The sequence below is a fragment of the Aythya ferina genome (assembly GCF_964211825.1).
Source record: "Aythya ferina genome assembly, chromosome: 2".
Lineage (NCBI taxonomy): Eukaryota > Metazoa > Chordata > Aves > Anseriformes > Anatidae > Aythya > Aythya ferina.
This window is the reverse complement of record NC_140297.1, coordinates 21,806,873-21,828,299: the sequence shown is the minus strand read 5'-3', so window position 1 is coordinate 21,828,299 and position 21,427 is coordinate 21,806,873. Positions and strand designations below refer to the sequence as shown.

Below are 21,427 nucleotides of genomic sequence, written 5' to 3'. Positions count from 1 at the left end.
CTCAGGTAAGAACGGGTCTTCCTAAAGCTGAAACAAACCTTTTTTAGAAAAAGGGCTATAAATTTAAAATGTTAATTTTGCTGAGACAGCCTAGAGACAGCAGCACAAATAAACCTAACCTAAATGGGTTAAGAAAGCCTAAAATAGTTCTTTCTGAAGAAGGGAAGTCTTCTTGCACAAGACATATGCCAGTATAGACTGGCAGTGTCAATATTCATCTGTAGGGAGTTGGGCTGATTTAAGACTCCAGCAAATGTTTCACATAATTCATAAGAGACATACAATGGGATATTGTTGGAATTGTCTATCAGGGACCCTGCACAGCAGCCAAAGTCCCTGAGGATGACTTCATTGCAGAAACAGTGCCAAGTCACATATAGCACTCATCTCCTATGCTATAGAGCACAGTTGTTCAAAAATCAGAAAAGTAAGGGAGTTAAACACAAGTCATTAATAAACCTACACTATGCATACATCCCATCGTCAGCACCAGTCCAGGCACCACAAATATGATAGTACAATAGTATTATGTTATTGAGAGAATTCATTTACAGAATGTATCTCTAGATTTCTCTTGATACTATAGCAGTTGATGATTTTAGGAATACATCTGTTGGAGAACAGCATTATTACCATATCCACAGTAATCCAGTCCTCTGTCTTTGAAAGGTCTGGCCTGCATGTTGTTTCATTACCTAGAAGGCTCCTTCATTACACGGGAAGGTATTTCATCCTGCTGTGCTTTGGACTTGGGTTGTAGGCTTGGTAACCTCCATGTTGTGGAGCTTATGGGAAATGCATATTCCATGTCAGATAAGCAGTCACAAACACTGGCAAAAGTCTGAGAGTCAACACCAATAAAGCATCTACAAAGCTCCTAAATAGTTTCTATTTCCTTCCTCCAGTCATTCTACACAGGCATTAACTCTTTCCTACTCAATGACCATAAGCAAGAGCCAAATTATCAAGGAAAGTTTCAGGTATATTGTGAGTCCGTGTTTGTAATGGAAAGCAGGACACCTTTCCACCTGAAAAATATGGACTCTCCACTCTTCTAGATACTTTCTCGTTTCCTTCTCCAACCATATGCACCATCTGCTTTATGTGTATTTAATATTTTTTCTACTCCAGTCCCTCCAGCATACAATTTTATTTTTGATTTTTGCATACTACCAGCTTAAATCTGGATCATCTTCCCTCTTCAACCCCATCTGGACAGAGCATATTTATGCTCGGAGATGAAGCATAGAGCTGGCATGTAAAAGCAACTCGTCTTAGAAACTCAGTCTTCTCCGCTTTGGGGTGTGCAAGCCACGTCCCCTTCCCTTTGTAAGAAGCTAACTAATCCCAAAGTGGCTAACACAATGTACAGTCAGTTTATGAGACTCATTGGAACCAAGGATTTGGCACAAGAGCTCAAACTGAGGAATCCAGTAAAAACTTGGCCCTCAGCTAGTACTTTTCTGCTTGTCCTGGGCATCTCAAAGGAAGAATTGAACAATTGCAGCACGTAATTAATAATTCCATTGCTGTGTCCTGCCCCTTCCTCAAAAAGAACATCATCATTTCCTGGTATATCATGGCAAGAAAACATTAGGCTATTTATGCTTTGTGTAAGTGATGGAACTGGGGGAGAGAGAAGAATGAAATCACTCCCCAGATTTAATTGTTTTTTGGCTAGAGGAGCCCTTGAAGCAGTTTGCTTTGAAAAAGCTTGGCCAAAAAGAAGTAGTAAATGTGTAACTGACAGGGTTCATTAATGGCATACTAGAATCACTTCTTTTAGCTTTTTCCAAAAGAGAGAATGGATGGATGAATGGATGGATGACTCAAGTTTGAAAAGGTTTGCAATCTCAAAATTTAAAACAGCAATCCCAGACAAATTTGTATGTATGGTTTCCCATTGTAATGTGACAAATGAATGTTCATCCATGCTGTTGACTTCTACCTGTGCCAACAGCTGACTGCAGGGATAACAACTGAGTACTGTTCTTGATAGCAAAGCCAAGACAGCAAAGTCAACAATGTAGCAAAGGACAGAAAGAAAAAGCGTTTTACAAAGCCTCTACTGAAAGCTTGAAGTGACTATAAAGTAAAATCCTTTACTTAAGTTAAAAAGGCTTTATAAAGTGTCCGTCATGATCTTTGAGTAGTTCCTTAGGGAAAAAAAGAAGGAAAAAAAAAAAAAAAGAAAAATAAATAGACTATATAGTCATCAAAATGCAATGTGAAATTGTTTGCATGGATACTGAAGGAAGGTATTCCAGAAAATTCATCTTCAAATATTTACAATAGTCTTTTATTCCATTTGTGAGACTCCCTCAAAACAAAAAGCACAGCTATAACTAAAGCCACGTGAACAAGTTCCAATATTAGGTATCAGGGTGAGATGTGAACAGTGCTGAAAGAATTTCTCCCCATTCTTTCCTCAGTTCATTTGTGATGAGCTAGGCAAGCTTTGCACCATGGGACGTTAGTTCCACCAGATCAAAGAATCTGAGGCTAGAAGACACATTAGTAAGCATGGGGAGGGGGCAGGGGGAACACGGCACTGACAGAGTTGGCCTTCAGTAAAATGTTGTTTTTCTTGTCAGCAATCGCTAGCTCCTCCAGTTTTGTATCAGTCCACAAGAGTGAACCATGAAGAAGAAGCAACAATAATTAATCTCTGTCATTACTGTATTTTCTCCTGGATGATTTAATGTTTCTTCAAGCTCTGGAAGCATAAAGTGAAGTTCATTTTTTCTCCTCAAGCCTGTCTTTTCTATGGTCCTGTACATCATCTCTTTAAGTATTCAACACATGCCCAAGTATTTATTGAACCTGGTTTTTTTTGTTTGTTTGTTTGTTTTTTGTTTGTTTTTTTATTTTCTTTCTTTTTCAATGTAGGATTATGGGGTACTCCCTTTCAGCTAAAAAACACTTCATGTCCTACATCTTCTCTTGCCCCCATTTTCCCCATCTTGCCATGCTGTAATTTAGCTCAGTGCAGCATTCATCTACTCCTTACTTTTCCACTCAGTCCCTGTTATTTAAGTATTGACATCTTTCTGCTGCTGAATGTGGTACCTTTTCCTCTCTCTCAAAAAAGTGAAGACAAGGACTCTGATTATACCATGTTCATTTAATCTGATGTCTTCCTCAGTCTGTGATTTCTGTTGCCCTTTTCACTGCCATCATTTCTCCGTTGTGTGCCTTGTTTTCTTCTGTATGTACAACTATGTGACCATCCAAACACACATTTTCTTATTCCTACCACAATAAAAAAAACAAGTTCTCTAAGTAAAAAGGACTTCCAAGCTTTTAAAAGATGATTGGGTCAAATTAACAGTATTAACATTCTCATTTATATTCAAAATCCTCATGCTCTTCTCTTGTTCTTTTGCCCTCTGAATGAGTTTTGCCTGGTTTGTCTTTGGCAAAATGCAAGCTTCATGAAATAAGGAAGTCAAACAGCTGAAATTTCAAGTTACCTAGCTTTGAACACCCAAATCAAGACCGAGGCACTTGGCACGGTCTGGAAATTAGTTCTGCTTAAAGAGTTTCAGGCTAAGCATCAAACCTCAAAGCGTGCCATGCCTCTTGTCAGTTTGGAAAATCTTGGCCTTTACGTCCCAGTCATTGCTAAAGATACTGTTGAGAGTCATCGGCTAGTGCTGTTGCTATTAAATGCAGCGATTCAGAGTATACAGGTTGTCATTTTTTTTTTTCCTTATTTTTTAAGGATGGATTACAATAATCACTCGACCTATGAGAGAGCTGAAAAACTTCAGTTTCTCTCCACTATGTTGCTAGAATTGTGCGTGCTGTTTGAGACAACATGGGACTCAGGCAGAGGGCCATACTGGCTTTGAAAATGCCTACCTGATTTGTTAAAAGAGGGATGAAAGGATACAGAAAATACCCTCTTCTGGCAACTAGAAACCAGAGTAGAGGGGAACTTTATGCACAGCAATAATAACATCGTGCAACTGGGTGGCATGAGTCATGCTCAGAACACTTCCCTAGTGATGAAAGACTTACCAGTTTCATATAGTTCATTTTACATTAAAATATAATACTGCAGAGAGACATGGTTAGTTTTGAGTATATAACCTAGTCATTTCCTTGAAAAAATCAGTAGCTACTCACAGACATTCGGTATGTTTTGTAACAATGGCAACTACCGTAGGCAATACAACTTTAAAAATAAGTTTCATAAAAGAATTTTCAATGTATTTTAAGGCCATAATTAGTCAAGGAAGTCACTCAAAAAGGGAGACTTAAATGCCCAGACACTTATGTGTTAGCCTCATGGTGTTCCAAAAAACAAAATCAGCTGTTCTCTGGCAGCGTGTAGGGAGAAGCAATCTCTGGGTTCAGAAACAGACGACTTCTCTCTAGGCTCAGAGGGGTTGCCCTCAACTAGCTTGTCCAAATGCTGAACCAAGGCTACAGGGAGTACTGGCCGTTCTTGGGGGACCCCTGTCACAGCCCCCAGTTAGAGTGAGGGACAGCCCCAGCTGAAGATTTACAACCAGAATTTGCAATTTTTTTTTATTTTTTGGAAATGGGAACCTTAGACTTTCCTGCTTTCAAAACCTGACATGTCTGAGTCTTCTGAAACCACAGCTGAAGGATGAAGTGCTCTTTTTCACTAGAAGTTGCAGCAGTCACTCAAGTAGCAGGCCACAGGGCTTGCTGTGTCTGCGTATTATGGAGATTCCCTATTCAGTTGCTGCAGGACATTAACACTCTTTCATGTCCTCTTGTTATAGCGAGTCCCTCTTGCACAGAGCATGTTCAATATTCATGGGAGCAGGGGAAGAGCAAAGGAATGCCTCTATAGCCCAGTGCCTTCCAGTCCATGCTCCCAAAAGGATTTAAGGATGCTTTATGGAACTGACAGACAAAGTGATTGCATTTGCATAGCAAGATGTTTTTGGTGGATATTTTATATTTAAGGGTCATTACATACTTTCTGGAAAAAAAAAAAAAAAAAACACAAGCATTTCATATTGTAAAGCAGAATCTTCACTGAAAGTGTGGAAATCTAATTCATGAAATGAGTCAAATCTGTTTAATCCAGGTTTATAGTAATAGGAAAGCACATTCAATATTTGGACTAAATTTCTCTAGTTTCTTGCTGTTTAAATCAAACGACTAAAGAAAAATAATGTGAATTTTGTTATTTTCAGTGATGTTTTCAGACCAACACCTACTTGTCAGAGAAGTTCTGACTGTTACAAAGAATTTGTCATTCTTAGTGTAACACATTTTCAGTATAAAGTAGTTTAGCCATCTGCACCCTCTCCCTATGCACACCCCTTTTCCTTTTCCCTGTTAATGAAAGTTAAGCAACAATTCTTTTTTTTTTTTTTTTTTTTTTTTTTTTTGCTACACTTATAGGCACTGATTCTGTATTTCATTCTTGGCTGTGAACCAATACATCAATTCTCTGGCCAAAAAATAAAAATAAAAATAAGATTAAAAATAATTAAAAATGCCAAAACAAATGTAGCAGCATGAACCAAAAGGCTCACAAGAAAAACACAAAATTCATTAATAGACCAGTTTATGAATAATCCCCGAAGTGGTGTTTAGTGATGCTGTTAGCCGTGTATCCTTCATGTAAGAAGTGGTCAAGATCCTGACTGGCCAGGGTCTCCGAGAGTCCCATGGCACTTTCTTTAAAATTAGGCTGATTACTGTGGTTTTACTGCAATTCAAACAAGTACACTCTCCATGATTTTTACAGCTATGCTGAGATACCTTTGCTGCCAAGTACTCTGGATATCTTTCTGCATTTCAAGAGCCCAGTTCTTGTTCCCCTTTGGGTTTGGGATGCAAATACAAGCTATGTTTTTCACAGCCTTACAAGAAACTTGGAGCTTCCTCCATTTCTGCACCTGTGTTAAATGCCAACCAGCAAAAGGCACTTTAGAGTTTATTGTAAGTCTGACAACTGACAATATCCTAACATTTTTAGGAAAATTTCACAGTGAGAAACAGCAATGAGGCAGGTAGCCAAGAGTACATATGGTAACATTGGCATAAACATATGGAGATTACATTTGAAACAAGGGGGGAGGAGGTCATATTTATTTACCAGAACAAACACCTCCCTGAATTTTAGGGGCAAAGCATTTTCTGAATGAAGGATGACAGTTGCGTGTGTGTGCCATAAAAGGTTTTGTGGAGTAGAAACAAATTGTGGTCTATTAGGAGAAACAGATTGAGCATGGCGCACCTCTAAAAAAACAATCTGTTACAACTATTGGCGCTGCTGAGTAAAGCATCTTTACTCCGTGAGGCTGTATGCTATGTGCCGCTTTACTTTTTGCCTGCTCATACAAGGAGCGTGTACTTTTGTGCCAGGACTCACAGAGCCTTATGGCTCAAACTTGATGGCTTGAACAAAGCACTGTCAGAGGACCGAAGAGCCAGCCAGCCTCAGAAAGGCCGAGTGGCCCCTGCCTCCTATTCAGGGCGTGAATGAAGCAGGCTGTAGGCTAGGACTCACACGGCAAGCACTTCAGTAGCTCAACCTTGTCAGCTTCATTGTTACTACTAAGCTTCCATGCACGACGAAGGAAATTACCAACATTTAGACACAAACCCTTACTTCTTGTTGCCATCAAACTAAAGCACTCACACACACAAAACAAACAAACAAACACCACAACCTTTATAAAATATATGGGCTTCAATTCTTCCTGTAAGGTACAATACCTGAAGCAGAATATCTTCACTGTGAATTGGGGTATGAAAATGACCTTACCGTCTGCCCACTGCTTGTGTTCAGGTTTATCAGAATTTCCAGTGCAGACACTTGCTTCTGCAGTTGAACAGAATTAAAAATCAGTGGTAGTTTTGCATCCCACAAGTGCTGAAGGAATACATTACAGATAGCATCTCTACGCTGTATCAGTCACTTCCTATAGCAAAGAGGGAAAATGTGTCACTTATGAGATGTGTCACTGCAGGATTGCTCCCTAGGGAACACGCCTCATGCTTTGGCCAGTCAAGTTTTATACTCTCTAAACGATAGGGGCTTCCATCATCTCCCTTAAATTACTTCTGCATTCATGCTGAAAATGATCTCGGGGAGTGTTCTTACTGCTACTTGGTCTAGTTTTTCCCTGCCACATGCTATGCCCTCTACTACCAACATCACTCTCTACCGCTGGGCAGCCCCACTTTGGTAGCACCAGGATTTTTGCCTGGACTTTGAGGCTATTTGGGGATTGTGTCTAGCGAATAGTTATCATCCAGAGAGGTGCCTTCTGAGGACTCTGATGTTTTGCCTACTGAAATTAAAAGCAAAAGCCTATTAAAAAGCCTTGGCTAAAACCAAGCCTGCTGCTATCCTAGTTGTCACAGGGATTGTGTCCAAAAGCACAGCGAGATCCCACTCGCGGCTATCTCTGTACGGTTCTGGCATCCACACTAAAAACCAGCTCTGGCCTGGGGCTGCGGTTACCCGAGGGCCAGACCCGAGTGGATGGAGGACACGATGAAGTGCTGTGAAGGGAGGAGGACACCATGAAATGCTGTGAAGGGAGGACACCACGAAGTGCGTGTGCTGAGGGGGCTGCTGGTGACAAAGGAAGGCAGAAACATTTCATTTTTCTGCCTGTGCTGGACGCCTGGCAGCCCTCTGTGCGGAGTTAGCATCACTCTGCCTTAACCTCCCTGTCTTTCAGGAAGCTAAGAAAGAGGGAAAACCAAAAAAATATATATAAAAAAAAAAACGGTTTCTCAGAAAGACTCAGCGCTACGTGTACCGCCCCAGCGCGGGCTCCGGGCTTTCCCTCCCCGCCCTCCAAATCACTGCGGGCTCCAGAGGGGGCGTGGGGGCCCGGGGCAGCCCCGTCCCCCCCGTCGGCAGCCCCAGGGCCCCCGGGAGCCGCCCCCCGCCCCGCTTTGTGCCGCCAGGAGCCCCCCGCCCCGTCTCCCCCCCCGGGCCGGGCCGTCCCCTCCCCGCGGGCCGGGCGCGGCCATTGGCGGCGGGCGGCTCGGGGCGGGCCCGGTGCCGCCTCAAAAGATGGGGCCCGGCCAGGGGCCGCCGCCCTTCTCCTCAGAGCCTCGCCGCGCTTCAGCTCCCCGCCGGATTACAAAGCCCGCTTCGTCTCCTTCTCGTCCTCCTTCTCCGCCGCCACCATGAGCATCAGCAGCAAGAACTCCTCGTACCGCCGCATGTTCGGCGGGGGCAGCCGGCCCAGCACGTCGAGCCGCTACGTGGCGAGCAGCAGCAGCCGCTACTCGCTGGGCAGCTCGCTGCGCCCCAGCGCCGCCCGCTTCGTCTCCGCCTCGCCCGGCGGCATCTACGCCACCAAGGCCACCTCGGTGCGGCTGCGGAGCAGCATGCCCCCCATGCGGCTCCACGACGCCGTGGACTTCACGCTGGCCGACGCCATCAACTCGGAGTTCAAGGCGAACCGCACCAACGAGAAGGTGGAGCTGCAGGAGCTCAACGACCGCTTCGCCAACTACATCGACAAGGTGCGCTTCCTGGAGCAGCAGAACAAGATCCTGCTGGCCGAGCTGGAGCAGCTCAAGGGCAAGGGCACGTCCCGCCTGGGCGACCTGTACGAGGAGGAGATGCGGGAGCTGCGCCGGCAGGTGGACCAGCTCACCAACGACAAGGCGCGGGTGGAGGTGGAGCGGGACAACCTGGCCGACGACATCACGAGGCTGAGGGAGAAGTGAGTCGGGTTTTGGGGCCGGAGGGGTGCGTTGGGTGGGCGCGTGGGGAGGGCAGGGCAGGGCGTGCCGTGCCGGGCGGCCCCCTCACCGCTGTCTCGCCGCTTGCAGGTTGCAGGAGGAGATGCTGCAGCGGGAGGAGGCGGAGAACACCCTGCAGTCCTTCAGGCAGGTGGGTGCGGGCCGTGTGGGGTGGCTGGGGGGAGGCCGGGGGGCTGCGGCCCCACACAAAGGAGCCGGCGCGGATCTGAGGCGGAGCCGCCCCTCAGGACCCCAGGAGGGTGGGTGGGTGGGGGGGTGCTTTGTCTGGCTGGAGCCCGGCCCGGGTTACAAAAGCGCTGCGGAATCGCTTGGCGAGCCGATAAAAGAGAAAGGGAGCAGCCATCTGCTCGCTCGGCTGAAGGGTATTAATGGTTTCTATGGGATTCACCCAGGAATGCAGATCGGGGCTTTACAGGCCGGGATAATAGCCCGCTTTGTGTCGGGGGGAGGGCGCGGGGGGCTGCATTCCTACCGGGTGTGTAATGTTTTTTGGGGGGGAAAGTGTCCGACGGGTGTGGGGCTGAGGTTTTGTACGAGGTAGAGCTCCCTTTCTGCGAACTGCATCGCTTGGTGCTCTCTCAGAGAACTGCTTCAAATTTAGCCTCTTGTATCGGCGGTGTCTGATCAGAAACAGGCAATTCGTGCCTGGGGTAAGTTCACAGCAGTCAAGTCCGTATTCGTGTGATGCCTGTTAGGAATGTGGTGTTTCATCCCCTGTGAACCAAGGTGTTAATGTAAGAAACAAGCTGCACTGGAGTTCAGTCTCTGTAAGGAAGCTATGATGTTGGCTGGATAATCTAAAACTCAAGCGGTGGCCAGAACCAGCTGTGTAGTGTTAAAAAGTTCTGAGCTCAGGCTTTGATTTGCACAAAAACAGCTTTTGGCTTGGGTTAAGCCTTGTTTGGACTGGGAGATATTTAGGAATGTGCCTTCTCAAAACAAGGTATCTTTCCTAAAACTGCTGCATTGCTAGCACTCCTCCTAGCTGGAGCTGACTGCCCAGTATCTCCAGCGCTGACTTAGTCTCGGAGCTCTTTGTAGGCAGTGGTAGATACCAACATTCAGGAAGTCACCATCTGATTCTCAGTATTTCCCTGCCCAAAGCTTCTGACTACACTGTAACTGTGGTCTGAGGGTAGGTGTCTCAATCAGGTAGTGTGGAAATTGAGACACCTACTCTCATTTGGCCTGGCAAGTCCACCCATTCTGCCACCATTCTGGGCTCTGAAGTTTGAAACAATCCAAGACACCGTCTTAACTACAGTTGCTCAATTACTAGTGCTAAGTCGATTTAAAGTAGTGTGAAGTTCAATGCAAAACCATTTCTCTTTTTTGTTCTAGAGAATCTAATCTATTCAGATTAATTCAGTCAAAAGTTCCTTTGACTTAAGGCTAACTTAATCTTGCATAAATATTTGTTGCACTTCAAGGCATGTCTACCTCTGTCTCAAACCGATTAAACTTTGTGAAGGCTCCAGGCTTTTAAGCGAGCTTGGCTTTGTGCATATCCCATGTTCATTATCCACTTCTCTGTGCTGCAGTGAGGGCTCATTCAGAAGCTCAGCCTCCAGCTGGTCTGTGGCAGCAGTGCAGCTTGAACTGTACCCGTTTAACTTCTAAGGTGTAGCTTATGTGTAAGAACTACAGATCAGTCTGAAGCACTAATGCAGTGATGATATAAATAGTACATGCTAATGAGTATGACTTGAACCAGAATAATACTTAATTTTTACTTTTTTACTTACCAGAGAACAGTAGGTTTAACATCAAGATTTTGAAGACTAAGTATGTTTCAGTATAAGTGGTTCCGACATGTGAAATACAGTTCATACAATGCTGGAGCTGAAACACCCTCTTGTGCTTTCCATTATGGAAAAAAGTGATTATTAAACCATTATGTTCTGGCACTGGAAGGGTGTATATGCTTAGATTTGGAATGCTTCAGGAGATGCTTCGCTGTTCTGATGATCTTCAAATTTACCTTACTGGAGCAGTTGTACACTTCAGTATTTTAAAAGAAAGTGAACAACTATTTGAACTAGCATGTCCAAAAGCTGCCTACTGTAGACTATTTAACTGAGAGGTGCTGAATTAAAATTCTAGTTTTCTGAAGAAAAGACACATGAATTTTCACATATGCTGTGGGGTGTTCTACGTAAAATAAACATGGAGGTTCAGTGACTTCTCAGAACAAAAGAGGAATTGTAATTAGTGAGAATTACTGCATTAGTGAGAAAGTTACTGCAGCTCTGTCAACTACTCCAGCAGCAAGGGAAAGAACCTGACCCTATGGCAAGACTATAATGGGTCAGCTTCTGCCTGATGAGAGCTTTTTCTGAAATCAGCAAGCACATTCAACCCTCCTATGTGGCTGACATTAAAGAATCTCTTAGGATAAAATCAATACACAGTTCAATTACTTGTATGCATGACTTAAACCCCGCTTGCTCGGGCTATAAATAGCTTATTCATTTATATGGCTCTCTATCCATCTAGGAAATAGGGAATGCAGAAGTGCATCCAACTGAATGAAAATGAATGTAGTAAAACACATTGCGTGTTGAATGAGCCTTCAACTTAAGATGCTTTCAATTACAAGTTGCTGAAAGTTCTGTAGTTTTTCAGGTCTAGGAAAAAGTCAGTCTACAGTATTCGTTTTTTTTAAGATCTTCTGGGAAGTCTTTAAAAGTCTGCCTAATGGTGTAAGCATTAGGTCATAGTCATGTAGCTTCATTCCAGATGGATCTTCAAGTTTTTTGGGGAGGAGAACAAATGATTTAAGGATTTTTTTTTCCTCTGGACTGGAAAACAGAGCCAAGATGACCTGTGGGTGTACAGCTGGAGTTGGTAGGGAAGTTGCTTCATAACACATCAAGGGGCGTTCTGCTGGGAAAGAACACCAGAGAACTCTTCTGGTGCAAGAACTTAATCCCTGAATGGCAATAATGCAAGGAATGGCTTTCTAGTAGCCTAAAGAAAACAGTTCCATTTTCAAAGGTGCCATACCAGCAAGCACTGCTGATTAAGAATGCTTATGCTCTGGACAAATCCAGAAAGGCTTTGAAGCAGGCTGTGAAAACCTGGGACTTAGGCTAATACCGTAGGAGCACAAGCATGCAGCTGGTATGAAAGGATCGGTCTTCCCCTTTACAAATGAATTGTTTTACTTCCATGTTTAAAATGTAAAAAGTTACCAATCAATGGTTAGGTGTCAGTTATGTTTTGAACGAATTCAAGCTGCTCCCACGTAACATTTATGACATATCTTCTGTTGTGCCTTAAATGAATTTTTGCCGTTGATTAAGACTATCTCTGTCCAGCAAAAGGTGGAGTCTTTGCCAGCTAACTTGAGGGTGTAGGCAGCAATGACTAACTCAATTTGTGTTTTGTCCTCATACCTTCTTTTTCTCAGGGGAGATCTGGCGAACTACTTGTGGTAGTGCTGGCCTGCAGTTCCTATATATTTTTCTAGCTTTAGCCATGTTTTCAAGCTGTGGTCTGTGGACCCAAGGGGCTGTACAGTTGGCTACTGAGGAGTCCATAGGAGATAAACAAGAAGTTAAGCTCCCTGCTAGGCATTTGGGCACATGGGTTACACTTTGAAGCCCCACTGGAAAGGTGGAAGCCTAAAAATTGAAAGACGAACTTGTTGTTTTCAGTGATGTCAAGCTAAAAGAGCTTAGCACTCACTTGTAACCTAGGTATGTGCTGTATCTTTGAGCAGGGTTTACATCCACCATGATCTGTGTGCTCTTGGTTGTGGTTAGCAATGCCATAGCAAAGGTGACATCTTCATATACTGTGTAGCTACCAAAGCTGTGATAAAGGTGCATATAATCGTTTCTGAGGCTGAGGTAGGAGTTGGCAAAAAGGTGGAGGTTTTTCGCTGGTCTTGATTTCATCTTGTCTTGCCAAGGAACTTGGATGTAGGAAGAGTCTGTGTGCTACTGAACTTGCCATAGAAGATTCCATGATATGACAGTTCTGTAAGATTGCTAATTGGTCTTATCTCTCTCATCAGGATGTTGACAATGCCTCTCTGGCACGCCTTGATCTTGAGCGCAAAGTTGAGTCCCTGCAAGAAGAGATTGTCTTCTTGAAGAAGCTTCATGATGAGGTAAGCTGAACAATGAGGTCTGTGATTGTGTGCTGTTGGTCAAGTGGGCGAGCAAACTCTTTGCTGGTTCTGGCCCAGGGTCCTAACCTATATGTTGTGTATATTGTTAGATATTAACCGAGTGTCCGCTTCTCTCTAAGGAAATCCGAGAACTGCAGGCCCAACTCCAGGAACAGCACATCCAGATCGATATGGATGTTTCCAAGCCTGATCTTACTGCTGCCCTGCGTGATGTTCGCCAACAGTACGAAAGCGTTGCTGCTAAGAATCTTCAGGAAGCTGAAGAGTGGTACAAGTCCAAAGTAAGTAAAATCTGTTGCTGGATTGTTCAGATCCAGCAGGCACTCAAATCAACTTCAGCTAACAGCTTTGCTGTTTGTTTTGGACACTAGTACAGCTATGGAACAGGGTAGTCTTTAAACTCCTGGTCTGTGAAGAGCTGGAAAAAAATCAATGTTTGCTGTAAACACAGCATTAAACTAAAGGGTGTATATTTCTATTCTGGTAGCTGGAGGCAGCTGTTGATGATATACTGGAGAAAAAATAATGGGTGAAAAGATGATGAAAAGATGGGAGACATTAATAATCCTATAGAAATAGGAAGACATTTTATGTGTAATGTTGAACTGTTTCAGGTGTTAGGACTTGAAATAGTTTCAGCTGCCTCCAAATTGTGTCCAAAAATAGTCTGTTAAACCATTTCTGTTGAAGTGTTTTGCTAACCAAACTGGGGATTTCCACAGTTTGCAGATCTCTCTGAAGCTGCTAACAGGAACAATGATGCCCTGCGTCAGGCCAAACAAGAAGCTAATGAATACCGCAGACAGATTCAGTCTCTCACCTGTGAAGTTGATGCCCTTAAAGGAAGCGTAAGTAGAAGACAGCGATTGTCGGGATGTTCTTTCCACTACAGCTTTAAGCACTGTGCTGTAGCTCAATGGATAGATGTGACTACAGCTGATCTCCCATGCAAGACAGCAGCACACCAGTACTTCTTGAAAAAGATGCTTTGGTTTCCATTTGCCTGCATGGGCTACAGTGCACTAGTCAGATTGATACACTGAACTAGTCTGTCTTCGGGTATAAACAATACAAAAGGAGTTCATACTCTTGCCAAAATATTCACTGTTCGTATAATGCTTCCTGAGAGTGTTTATCACTTGTCTGTCAGGTACAGCTGAAGCTATACAAAAAGCCTGAGGCAGTAGTAGGGAAGAGGTGCAGATCTTGCTGTTGCTGGAAGCTGATTGCCTGAAAGGCTGGCTTGAAATAGATCTAACTACATCTGTAAATCCCCTCACTGAGTACTTTGTGTGCTGACTTGTAGTGCAAGTGTTAGACTTACTGTAAGGGTTTGCTTTGCTACCTGGTGTAGAACAAATGTGGCACACCTCTGATCAAGCAGTAGAATAACACCCTGACTTTTCAAGGGGAGGATAAGGAGACACATTTAGGACGTGCCTGGGCATTTTCAGAAAGGACACTAATGTAATTCAGCTGTCCTGTTCTTTCTTGAAATCTTACAGGCCTTGAGGGTGGGGAGGAGTGGATGAACTGCAGCAGTGCCTTATCTTGTTATTCTCTTCCAGAATGAATCCCTGGAGCGCCAGATGCGTGAAATGGAGGAGAATTTTGCTCTTGAAGCTGCTAACTACCAAGACACTATTGGCCGTCTGCAGGATGAGATTCAGAACATGAAGGAAGAAATGGCTCGCCATCTTCGTGAGTACCAGGACCTGCTGAATGTAAAGATGGCTCTTGATATTGAGATTGCCACCTACAGAAAACTGCTGGAGGGAGAAGAGAGCAGGTAAAAATCCCATGCAGACACTTCTCTAAACAGTAATTGATAGAAAATAGTCTGTACCAGTGTCTGATTTGATTCTTTTTTTTTTTTTCTTCAGGATTAACATGCCTATTCCAACCTTTGCTTCTTTGAACCTGAGAGGTAAGCCGCTTCACTTTGTTCATTGCTGGGAGCCTTTTCTTTAGCACAAGTCTTAAATAGTTCATTGAACTCTAGTGTTTGAACTGGTATAAATGCATGTGTATGAATATTCTAACATAAAACTACAATGTTTGCACTTAACCTTGGATGGGAGGAGGTACTTTGTTTCTGGATGCAGGCATTACAAATACTGGTACCTAGCAAGTGATTGCTTTAGATTTCTGCTGAGATTCTTTAGGAGGAATAAGATGAGAATAAGGAAGATGAGTTTTGTTTTTTTTTTTTTTTTTTTCATTCAAAGAGCAGAAGACTTCCCACTATACTAGATTGGGATTCTGAAAGTGCATCCTAAACTGTTATTCCTCATTTCTTCATCTAGATTATTAATAATATATTTTTCTTCTGCAGAAACCAACATTGAGTCTCAGCCAATGGTTGACACTCACTCAAAGAGGACACTTCTAATTAAGACTGTGGAAACTAGAGATGGACAGGTTGGTAGTAACTTCTGGCTTTATTCCTGGGTTTATTCCTAGCACGGCTGGCTACTTTGTACAGTGCTGTAACTTGGGCTGCTGGTCAGTGCAGTGTGTATGTGGTAGTGAGTATTGAGGAGAGCAGCATCTGGGGCAGTCCAAGCTGCATGGTTTTACATGCAGATGTAGCAAATGGATTTTCAAGGAACAGATCACAAAATTCATCTGAGAGTAAAAACTTGAGTAGCTGCCAGTTTGCTGTTTAGAGAGGATTTTAAGTTCAGATGAATTAGCAGTTCTCAGAAGAGACTTCCACCACCACCAGGGAAGAAGTGGCACTAAACCAGAAATACTAACTAGAGGCAAAGCACTGTTTTCAGACCAAGTCAAAGTTTAAATGATTTCTTCACCCCATTAACCAACTAGACCTCCTCATTCATAAGTGATGGTTGATATCTGTTTGTTCATTTCTGTGCTGCTAGTTCCAATTCTAACTCTTCAACTGTCTTGATACTTAAATTCAACACAAGTATTTCTCCTTTTCAACAGGTTATTAATGAAACTTCCCAGCACCATGATGACTTGGAGTAAAGCTGAAGTGAAGATGCAAACTTAATGCAGGAGAAATTCTTACCAGCAAGGTTTAAAAAAGTCCATGTCTTAAAGGAAGAAACAGCTTTCAAGTGCCTTTCTGCAGTTTTTCCATGAGCGCAAGATTATTATGCTAGGAAATAGGTCTTAGATCTTGCAAACTGACTCTCCCTGAAGGATTAGAGTTTACAATGGAGTCTAGTTTACAAATAGCAATATCTTGTGCTGCAATACTGTTTTTAAGTATCTGAATTCAATAAAACTGCTTTTTCCAGCACAGTATGAGCAACCTGTCGCTACTTCAATAAATCTTTGGAAAATGGCTCTTGATGTGTTCTAATTTAACTTCATGACTTTCTGCAAAGCCATAACTTAATGCTGGATTTACTATACGGTTGACGGCTCCAGTACTGGTTTTGTGAAATGTTGTTTTTTCAGATTAACTAGATAAACTGTCTTCCCATTTACTGCTTAGGTTTTGGAACCAACTAAAATGGACTATAACTGGCAGATGCATAATGTATTATGATATTTCTTATCAGTTGAATAAAATGATACTTCAAGCTAATAAAAAATCTTGCTTTCATATACTATTTTCCTAGTTAACAGGAGCTAAGAATGTTCAAAGTACTTCTAACTAGTTTTATAGGGTCTAGTTCTAATAACTGTGAAATGTTGTTCATGCGAGTCCTTATCTGAGACAGCACCTTTGCAAAGCTAACAGCTGACTTGATGCAGTGACTTCATTTTCCAGGAAAGATTAGTTCCCAAAGGCTTGTCAGTGTTACAGAAGCTCAAATGAAGCCTTCAGCTGGAGTGGTGGCTTGCAGTGGTATTTCAGGGGAACCGTAGGAGAAACTTTCCCAGCTGTCACTTGATGCCTGCCCTTTATGAAAGAGCCATAATGCTCCATGTTTTCTGCTGAATATCAGCCACAAGGCAGCAGAAGGGGGAAGAGAAAACTCATGTGGCCTGCTATAGTCCTTTTAGAGGGACAAGTGAGAGGCTAAAGTGAACTATTAGAGAAAATTTATTTTGTGTAGTGAGATACTTTTCAAACTAAAACAATTAGAACAGGCTACAGAAGTAACTGATTTGTTCTGCATTGCTCTCCCTGTAAAGCTTGCTGTTTACAAACTTTCAGTCAGATCTAATTTTCATGGGGTGAGTAAATGACAATTGGAGTTGATCACTAAGTATGAATAGCATTAGTTGCTAGTTCAGGGTATTAGTGGTAGTTTGAGTACTTGTGAAAATGTCTGTGCGATGTGAACTGATCTGCAGTATTATCAATCCCCCTGCACACACACAAGTTCTTTTTTTTCCCCAAAAAATATATTGACCAAACAAATACAACTATTGGCTAGTGTGAGGGGGCAGTAGGAGTCCACTTTCTTCATGCTGTTGTCTGCAGCACTCATTTAGATGTGCAGTAACCAAGGTGCTGAAGAGGAAGATAGCCAGTGACAGGGGCATGCTGAAATACTGTGTGTCCTGGGGATGGAGGTGTCCTGCAATCTGCAGGTAGGTGCCTGGATATGACTGGAGTTTATAACTTTGCACTGCCCAGGGAGAAGTGCTGAAGCTGATCTTCACAGCAGAAAAGCGCCTAATTTTTAAGGAGGGTTGCGATGGTGCTGTCCCTACACTGCTTTTCTCTGGTACAAGTTCAAGAGGACTTCTGTCTCCCAGAAGGTGATGGCAGGCCAAGCAGTTTTCCCTGTTCTGCTGCACTTGTGCTGACGCTCAGCAAAAAAGCACAAAATCCAGTAGCCTGGGGTATGTGGCTTGCTGCTTTGGTGCCTCAGGTGCTCACCAGACAGAAAAGTCCTGCAGCTGGTCCTGTGTTCGTTCTGGTGATTCTTCCATGCAAAAGGGTCAGAGGTGACTCTCAGGAGAATGCCTGGAGCCATGCCTCAGCCCCTGCTTGCTGTGAGCACAACAGCATGGTGAATGGTATATTCTCACTAAGAAGTGAGTGAACACAGCCTCCTTATGCCATGGAGATTACAGACACTGGGTTTTTTGCTACATACAAGCATCCAGAACAATAAAAAAGCACAAACGAGCTCTCATGTGAGATGCTTTCTGTGACAGTAGCAGCGCTGAGGATGTGCAATAGCTGATGTTGAACACTTGCTAGACGCTGGTGCCTACAACCTTTAAGGATAAGAGTGCAGCATGGTGCTTATCTGCTGCCTCTGACAGTTTGGGGTACTGAAAAGTCCCCACTTTTGCTCCAGCACTGAGGGAGCACTGGACAGTGGCATCCAGTGGTGTGTGGGCAGGAAGAGCTGGCACAGGGGGACAGTGGGGGCTACTGGTGGCACTGGGCAGAACCTGCAACACAGAGCAGGTTCTGAAATGCTCTCTTATTGCTGGAGGTTACCTGCATTGTGATGGTCTCTCAGATGTTGCTTCTCCCCCTGCTGCCAGCTACCCAGCTGATTGCTGTCTGTTGCCTTTGATTTCCTCACCACCTGGATAAAAGAAGTGACTGTATCGAGCCCTGACAGGGAAGCAAAGGAGTTATTCCTGGCTCTTTTGTGAGCAGGGTTACGCATAGCACAGAGAAATATGTGGTAGAGCTTTCAATCCTGGGAATAAATAGAAAAAATAAATAAAAATAAAACCTAGTTGCCAAGGGGATAGGAAGACTGCGGGAAACTATTTCAAAGCCTGTACTGTGTGCAAGCACAAGAGCATTCTCACGGCAGAAAGGAGTGTTGCTGATGCCTGTGTAAACTTCTGGCTGATCTGGGCACGCCAGGCTTGTGCTCGCATATAAGCGCCTTAGTGCTGAGCCAGCAGCTAACCTCAGACCTGTATTTCACATCCTAATAACCTCAGCTGACAGCAGTACGGGCTGGCTCGCCACCACTGGCGGCTGTGCACTTGTCCTACCCTCTAACAGGCATCATGAAGTGGCTCCTGTGAGCTGAGCAGCAGCACCAAAGGGCAGATTTTCCTCCCTCGCTGAGAGGCTGTTGCAAGTGAAAGTCCCCGGGTCACTGTATGATAAGTAACAGAAGTTACTGCTAAAGGCAACATCATTTTGGGGGGTGAATGTTGATTTCTAACAAGGCTTTCTGACAGTCAGTGTCCTTTCCAGTCAACCCTGGCAGAACCGATTTTGCCTGTCGCTTTTACTGCGTTGTGAAACCTTGCACGGTGCCTGCCTCCAAGTGTGTGAGCTGTACTTGGAGTAAATAATAGTAATCCTCCAGAAAATCTTGATAATCTTGAGTCCTCATATTTAGTTTGTTTTGCTTCATGTGGCCAGAAGGAACAGAAATCTTCCAAAAGCCATTTATTGGAGCCTGCTGAACCTTGCCTGGTGTGAAAGCGCCCTAATGGGGGTCTCCACACCAGACAGGGTGCCCAGATCTGCCTGTGATTTGGGCACTTACAGGACTCTTGCTCAAAATCCTATCTGCAGTTGTAAAATCCCACATGTAAAAGGTGCCCGGTGTAGGTTACTGAGCATTTTGGGACAGATATGTTCTCCTATGGGAGAATTAAAACATATCCCTTAGCCTCAGTTGCCCTTAGGCACCTGTGGAGCACCAAGAAAGCTGATGTCCCTGCCATAGGGGGATTGGTGGCTGTCACCCAGGACCTGTGCCATGTGGAGATCACATCCTGCTGGGGCACACCTGGCATGGGGAGGCTCCTGCTCCTGGCCAGGGCTTGCAGAGCCTGGTTTGCTTATGCCAGTGGGTAGAAAGGGAGGTGCCCAGGGGGTGTGAATGCCCACATTTAGAGAAGATGAGTGGCTGAGTGTCTGGATAGAGAATCTCACTGATGACAGGTAAATAACAGAAATTTTAATTGCAAATCCTTTTACTAGGGAAAGGAATGAAAGCCTGGGTATTACTGAAATTTTTGAAGTCATTTGCATATAATGAACCACTTTAGCAGACATTTGCTTGAGTGCAGTCATGCATGCAGAACTAGGAAGTGCCAAAAATAAAATTACATTTTCAATCTTCATTTGGTCTCTTTGTGCTCATGCAGAGTGCTACAGATTTCAGCTGCAAATTCATGGACCTTGTCCCATTCAGTGCACATACCAGACAGAAGTGAGCGCTCACAACAGCCCTGCGAGGTGGGTTACAGTCTCCCCATTTCACGCATGGGACTGTGAGGAAGAGCCGTCAAGCTCAGGAGTGTAAGCTAAGCCCAGGGATCTGGTGTGAGGTCAGTCAGCACTCTATACTTTGAAAACACTTACTGGTTTCAGGTCCGGGTACGTTCACAGTCTGGATCTCAGCTCAAGTTCACAAACCGAAGATTCAGGGGATACCAGTGAAAAGCATGGTTCAGGTGAAATTGCCTGCCTCCAACAGTAAAGCTGTAGCACAAGGGGGAACAAAATCCAGTTCTACAGCATGTCATAGAGCTCCCTTACCTGTGGGGCCCTTCTCTCTTTATAGCACATCACATTGCTCATCCACAGTTCCCTTCAGTGGCAATAAGGGAAGCGATGCTCTAGCGAGCTGTCCCTCCACAACCCAGCCCAAGGCCACACCTTGGGCCTTGGCTACTCTATGAGAAGCCCACAGGTGAAAATTGCTTTTGGGCTTCGGTCCGCAGCAACCAAACTCACTGCTTCACAAAAATGCAAGTCCATAGCAGCCGAATCTCTGCACAATGGTGCATAATAGTTTCCATATGAACTCCTCAGCCTGACATTTTCTGTCCATTTCTTTTTCAGAGACGTATTGCAGCTGTCTCCCTGTGGTGGATTACACAAACTGCAAGGGGAAGGCAGCCTGTCCAAGCATTGCTGTCTGATGGATCCCTTACTGCAGTGTGCTATGCAGGATTGTATGGTCACTAATGGGAGAGAGGTGATGCTGAAGATGTCTCAGACTTGGCAGACACAAAATGAAATCGCTTTCAGGATGTAGAACTGTGGGAAATTGTCCGAAGTCAGCAGCCAAGCACCCACAGAGCTGCTTTCTCCCTCACTCTCTGGGACAGGGGGAGAAAATAGGAAGAACAAAAGTAAGAAAAATTATGGGTTGAGATAAAGACGGTTTAATACGTGAAAGAGGGGGAAAAAATAGAAGCAAGGCAAAGGAAATCATACAGCACCCCCCACAGGCAGGTCGATGCTCATTCAGTCTCTATGCAATGGCCACATGGGAAGCCAAAACTCCTCTTCTTCTTCTGTCTTTATCACAAATTTTATTGCTGGGCATGATGATATACAGAATGGAATATTCCTTTGGCCCATTTGGTCAGCTGTACCAGACATATCCCCTCACAACATTTTCCCCCTGAGCTTTCTTTTCTCCAGGCTGAACTTGTCCTCTTCTTGTATGTCAGGTGCTTCAAGCCCTTCCCTGTCTTTGTGGCCCTTGGCTGGACTTGCTCCAGCTGTAAATATCTCTTTTGTACCGTGGAGTACACAATATTAATCATTGAATTACACTGACTGGTCATGAAAAGGATCCATATACAGTGGTAACGTGACAGATGGGAGTGCAAGTAAAGGCCACAGCTCTAAAGTGAACAGCCATAGCAGGTCAGACCAACTATCCACCTCATCTGTTATAGTAT

The 21,427-nt window shown here is 44.1% G+C and overlaps 1 protein-coding gene across 3 annotated transcripts; it reads left to right on the top strand.

The window, feature by feature from the left end:
- Positions 1 to 7,995: 7,995 nt before the first annotated feature.
- VIM (vimentin) lies at positions 7,996 to 16,183 on the top strand. Of its 3 annotated transcripts, XM_084510506.1 has the most exons (9): positions 7,996 to 8,687; positions 8,797 to 8,857; positions 12,749 to 12,844; positions 12,985 to 13,146; positions 13,588 to 13,713; positions 14,434 to 14,654; positions 14,749 to 14,792; positions 15,201 to 15,286; positions 15,818 to 16,183. In XM_084510506.1, exons 1-9 carry the CDS (start codon positions 8,143 to 8,145, stop codon positions 15,857 to 15,859), a joined length of 1,383 nt encoding a protein of 460 aa, XP_084366632.1. In that variant the 5' UTR covers positions 7,996 to 8,142; the 3' UTR covers positions 15,860 to 16,183. The 3 variants fall into 3 exon arrangements, 2 of the variants coding, with proteins under 2 accessions (XP_084366632.1, XP_084366633.1); XR_014689914.1 differs by lacking the exon at positions 14,749 to 14,792 and having other exon boundaries at positions 8,009 to 8,687; positions 14,434 to 14,686; XM_084510507.1 differs by lacking the exon at positions 14,749 to 14,792 and having other exon boundaries at positions 8,009 to 8,687; positions 15,172 to 15,286.
- The last annotated feature ends 5,244 nt before the right edge of the window (positions 16,184 to 21,427 follow it).

Excerpts from the sequence above, each read along its gene's own strand:
- VIM (XM_084510506.1), top strand. The coding sequence starts at position 8,143 with ATGAGCATCAGCAGCAAGAACTCCTCGTACCGCCGCATGTTCGGCGGG. Across the intron at positions 8,688-8,796 it reads ATCACGAGGCTGAGGGAGAA|GTTGCAGGAGGAGATGCTGC; the intron begins GTGAGTCGGGTT and ends CGCCGCTTGCAG. Across the intron at positions 14,793-15,200 it reads TGCTTCTTTGAACCTGAGAG|AAACCAACATTGAGTCTCAG; the intron begins GTAAGCCGCTTC and ends TTTCTTCTGCAG.